General features: G+C 33.2%; 1 protein-coding gene across 2 annotated transcripts in view; it reads right to left on the bottom strand.

Annotated features, from left to right (window-relative positions):
- The window catches only part of LOC107629837 (1-aminocyclopropane-1-carboxylate oxidase), a 6,034-nt gene extending 2,017 nt beyond the window's left edge, over nt 1-4,017 (bottom strand). Inside the window, exons 1-9 of one of the 2 annotated variants that reach the window (XM_016332754.1) lie at nt 3,869-4,017; nt 3,606-3,798; nt 2,997-3,074; nt 2,762-2,813; nt 2,289-2,407; nt 1,500-1,597; nt 689-747; nt 531-587; nt 406-451 (exon numbers count right to left, since the gene is read on the bottom strand). In XM_016332754.1, coding sequence (XP_016188240.1) covers nt 406-451; nt 531-587; nt 689-747; nt 1,500-1,597; nt 2,289-2,407; nt 2,762-2,813; nt 2,997-3,074; nt 3,606-3,798; nt 3,869-3,946 — 780 coding nt within the window. In that variant the 5' untranslated portion in view covers nt 3,947-4,017. The remainder of the gene's footprint in view (nt 1-405; nt 452-530; nt 588-688; nt 748-1,499; nt 1,598-2,288; nt 2,408-2,761; nt 2,814-2,996; nt 3,075-3,605; nt 3,799-3,868) is intronic. The other variant, XM_016332762.1, reaches the window with a different exon arrangement.

Raw genomic sequence — 4,280 nt, 5'->3', positions numbered from 1 at the left:
TTAGATTTAGAAAAAAACAAAAAATTTATTTTTTTAAAAGATGTATCTAAATATATTTAAAATTTAATAAAGTATTTTTTTCACTCAAAGAAGCCAATCCAAACAAACACTTAATCCATCCAGGATGGTACGAAGAATAAGTACTCCTTCCATTCCATATTGGCCGTCATTTTCTTTTTTTGGTAGTTGGTACACTCAAAAATCACGATTTTAATACAAATTGTATCTAGATATTTATGAAATACTAAAAAAAATGTAAAAAAAGATTGTCAGTGTTGACCAACGGCAGTAAAAGAATATTTATAAATTTAATCAAACCATCATAAGTCATCATTCTAGAATATAAATTAAAGGGCAACAACAAAGTAAGGAAACTGAAGAAGTGATCAGTAAAGTAGTAATTACCGAATAACGCTCCTTTCCAGTTGGAATGACTCTGTGAAGTGTTGACCTACAAGAGTAATATGACAAAAGTTGAGAATAAACATAACAAAATAGCTCCTTTTAAGTTGTTCGATGATGGATTTTACCGGTATATACAATTTGTCCACCTCTCCATCAAGTCCCCAATGTTCACAATAAAGGCCCTGTGGAATGCAAAATTTTAGTGCAAAATAGTCTACAATAGTACAGTCTTTAGATAATATAATTCAGTTTGTTTACCAAAATTTCATACTCATGAACTCACCCTTCTACATGAGACACATCCTCCCAGACTCGAGGTTGCTTGAACTTCTCCTTACAGATCTGTAATACAAGATTTTAAAAATTAGAAATTAGGTTAAATTACAATGAGCTCCACCAAGGTTGAGTAGATATTACACATAACACCCCCCATGACTATTAGTACAATGTAACACAAGGCATCTTTGAAGTTTGAGTAACATTGACCTTGCTAAAGTTTAGGTGACATGGTACCTAACACCAGGTATTTTGTAAACAAATAAGAGGCCAGTGAAAATATGACAAATCAGAGGGAATCATGTGTAATACCTAAACTTGAGGAAGGTCAGTGTAATTTACTCTAAAACTTGTATGATATACCCCCAATGAATGAACTGTAAGGGAAGGAATCAAAGGAGAGGAAGCTGTTAGTCACAAACTGTAGACGTGGCAGTCCAAAATGTTAGAATTTTTATATTTTATGTGGTCCAATCTTATTAATATGGTAGCAGATAATTATAAAAACACAATGTAATCCATCATTGTTGATGAATTAGAAGAGTCCATTTGGCTTAAGATTGAACATTGGCTATGGCTGGAAGTAGGTAGATCATCATTTTTCCACTTACGTGGAATACTGTGACTAAGAACTTCTGGCACGAAAGTCGAGAGGAAGACTCAGGATGCATCAGGAATCCAATTAGATTTGCAATCAGAATCCTCATACAAGGAGAATAGAATTTTCTGCTTGTAAGGAGTTCAACTCCATGTCTTCTTTAATGCCTATGACTTGTTGCAATCCTAGATTATTAGGTACACTAAAGGAAGATGAGAACCTGCAGTCCCGGAACACCGTCGGTCACCAAGAGAGTGATCATGCCATAATCTGAATGAGCAGAGGCACCACATAACTCTTCATATGATCCCAATTCACCTGATGCAATTGGAAGGCATGTTACCAAAGTGAAAATATCACATAGGATATAATTTGTTTGTAAAACACCCCTATAGGGTCAATCATATAACAGTAATAAAACAGCATTAAAAACTCAGAATATAAAACACACTTCAATTGATTGCCACCATAGTTGAAGTTTCTTTGACTCTGGTCTAGCCACAAAGTAGAAATTAACAGTAGAAGGATATATTTTAGAATCAGATAATTTGTTTGGAAACCTTGTCCTAAGGCCCAATGCACAGAACACTAATAGCAAAGCAGAAAGAACTTATTCTAAAATAAAAATACAACCTTCAGTTACCACCAGAAGTGCATTTTCTCTGATCGAGATCTACCAAAGGGAGTATGTGCAACAAATAAAGTTAAAATATACAATATAAAATTCATTGAATACATGGCATTATGTATTTTAAATTGGATTACACAGAATGGTGCCCATGTTCATGTGCAGAGTAGTTCATGGCATCAAAATCAATACATGAAAACAAGGAATTTATGTTCCCACTTCTAAATTCAAAATGCCGTTTTGGCCAGGAAGTAACTATAATATAATATAACAAGTGAAATGAAGTAAAAATCAACATAAAATATAGTATTTGAGGCACTTTTAACAAACTTAGACATAAATACATGGTATCCTATTAAGGTCAGGGAAATGTTAATAAACCTGGATAATGCAAAAGGCGAAGAAAAGCTGCTGGTTTGTTTAAGGCTGTCTTCTCAAAAAAATCATCATCCAGATTTAGGGACAGAGCTATTAGAGACATCAGCTTTCTCCCGGCTTCCCTGGAGATGAATAGAAAAACAGTCAAATTCTAAATCTAAACATCATAACAAAAGAAAGAACCAAAGAAAATGTAAACGTGAATATGAATGCCCACCCATCCTTTTCTTCAGTATATACAATAATACCCCACATAGAAACAAACTCTCACTAAATAAAAAGGCATGAATAAAGCTCTTGATAAAAAGAAGTTAATTTTTTGTTTTTGGTACAAACACTATGTGGAACAAAAATAGAAACCTAAAAAAAAATAGATATTCAGTTTTCACATTCTTAGGAACAAATATTAAGGTTTCCATTTTATATTTTCCGGAATGTAAAATCTCACAGTTCATATCAAATTATCGGTAACTTACAACAATTTCCATATTAAGGATTCCATTGTAGGTCTCCAATCTGGTAACAGTTCTGGAGTGTCCATAACAGAAAAGGGGAAAACAAAAACGAAACAAAAATCTCATGTTAAGTCGATACAAAATAATAACAGGTGGAGAAGTAAGCGTGTTATCACCCACGAAAAATTCAACCAACACAAATTAACATACTCACTGCCTCACAGGTATATTATAAGGATAAGTAAATAAGCCACACCTTGAGAAGGCCATTGATTCAGGTTAACACTACTGCTATCTTCCAAATTACCAATGTAATAGCTCTCTTTTGCGTCACCTGGTTAAAAGGAATCATCACACAAGTTACCAGATTTTGCTAAAAGTATCCTAAGTGTATTAGTTGAATATAAGTAATGTACCTAAAGACTGAAGATTGTTCATTTTATAATTAAAAACAATAAAAATAATGGCATTGTGTACAATACACACTTCTTTAAATTCATCCAACTTCACTCCCCACTAAACAAATTCCCATTAAATATACCCAAGCTAAAGCTTTCAACCTTTCATGTGTTTAATGCCCAATTTTGGTATATACAAGCGGATATTATTTTGACACCAATATTTTAACAACGCAATCTCTTAATATTTTGTTAATTTAAAAAAATTTCAAACACACAATTAATTAACAAGGTGCAGAAATGTCGGGTGTGCCAATTGTGTTTTCTTTTTAGCGTCATTAAAAAAATCAACCATCTTGTTTTCTCAATAAAAATCTTCCACCTTTGTGTGTACTGTTCATGAGTACCAACACCCTTGTTAGCAAAACCCCCCGCCCCCAAAAAAATGAAGAAAATGGAATATTAACCTTTGGAGTGTGAAGAGGGATCAAGGTTCTCAGAGTAGAGAGGAGTGTAACCCCTGTATTCCTTGCGTGACAAGCTCAATTTGTAGTTCAATGGAAATGTGAAGAACTTGGCGCTTTGTTGAAACGCTGAACTCAGAAGCTGGTCGTCAACGCCGTGGTTCACGAGGTAAAAGAATCCATAATCAACGCATGCCTATTCATCACTCATGAAATTCATTATCTTTATCAACGCATGTCAAGTGAGGGATGAAATTAACGGTTACCTGACGAATAGAGTTGGCGGTGGAGAGACGATCAGGTGAGGAAAGGTCTACCATAGGGAGCCTCAGCTTCGTCGCCATTACCAATTCTTATTTCTTTCTTTGTTGTTTCAGCAGTGGCGCTTACTCACTTCAGTGGGTTTGGTTCGGCCAGTAAAATCAGCCATTTATTTGTGTATAAATATGAATGGTTTAATTTATTTTTAATGTATATTTATATTTTAATATGTATTTTATATTTGTGATTAATTTTAATGACTGATTTTAATGTATACGTAGCATAAATAGAATTATAGATGTTCTATAGTAAGACATTTATATTTTTTTTTCAAAAAAATAAGAGAAAATATTGAAAAAATTATTCTAAAAAATCGTTAGGAAGATTTAATTATTAAAAAGGATCTTTAATATTAAA

Source organism: Arachis ipaensis, chromosome B01, assembly GCF_000816755.2.
Source record: "Arachis ipaensis cultivar K30076 chromosome B01, Araip1.1, whole genome shotgun sequence".
NCBI lineage: Eukaryota > Viridiplantae > Streptophyta > Magnoliopsida > Fabales > Fabaceae > Arachis > Arachis ipaensis.
The sequence above is the reverse complement of the archived record's forward strand: the minus strand, read 5'-3'. Positions and strand labels throughout refer to the sequence as shown.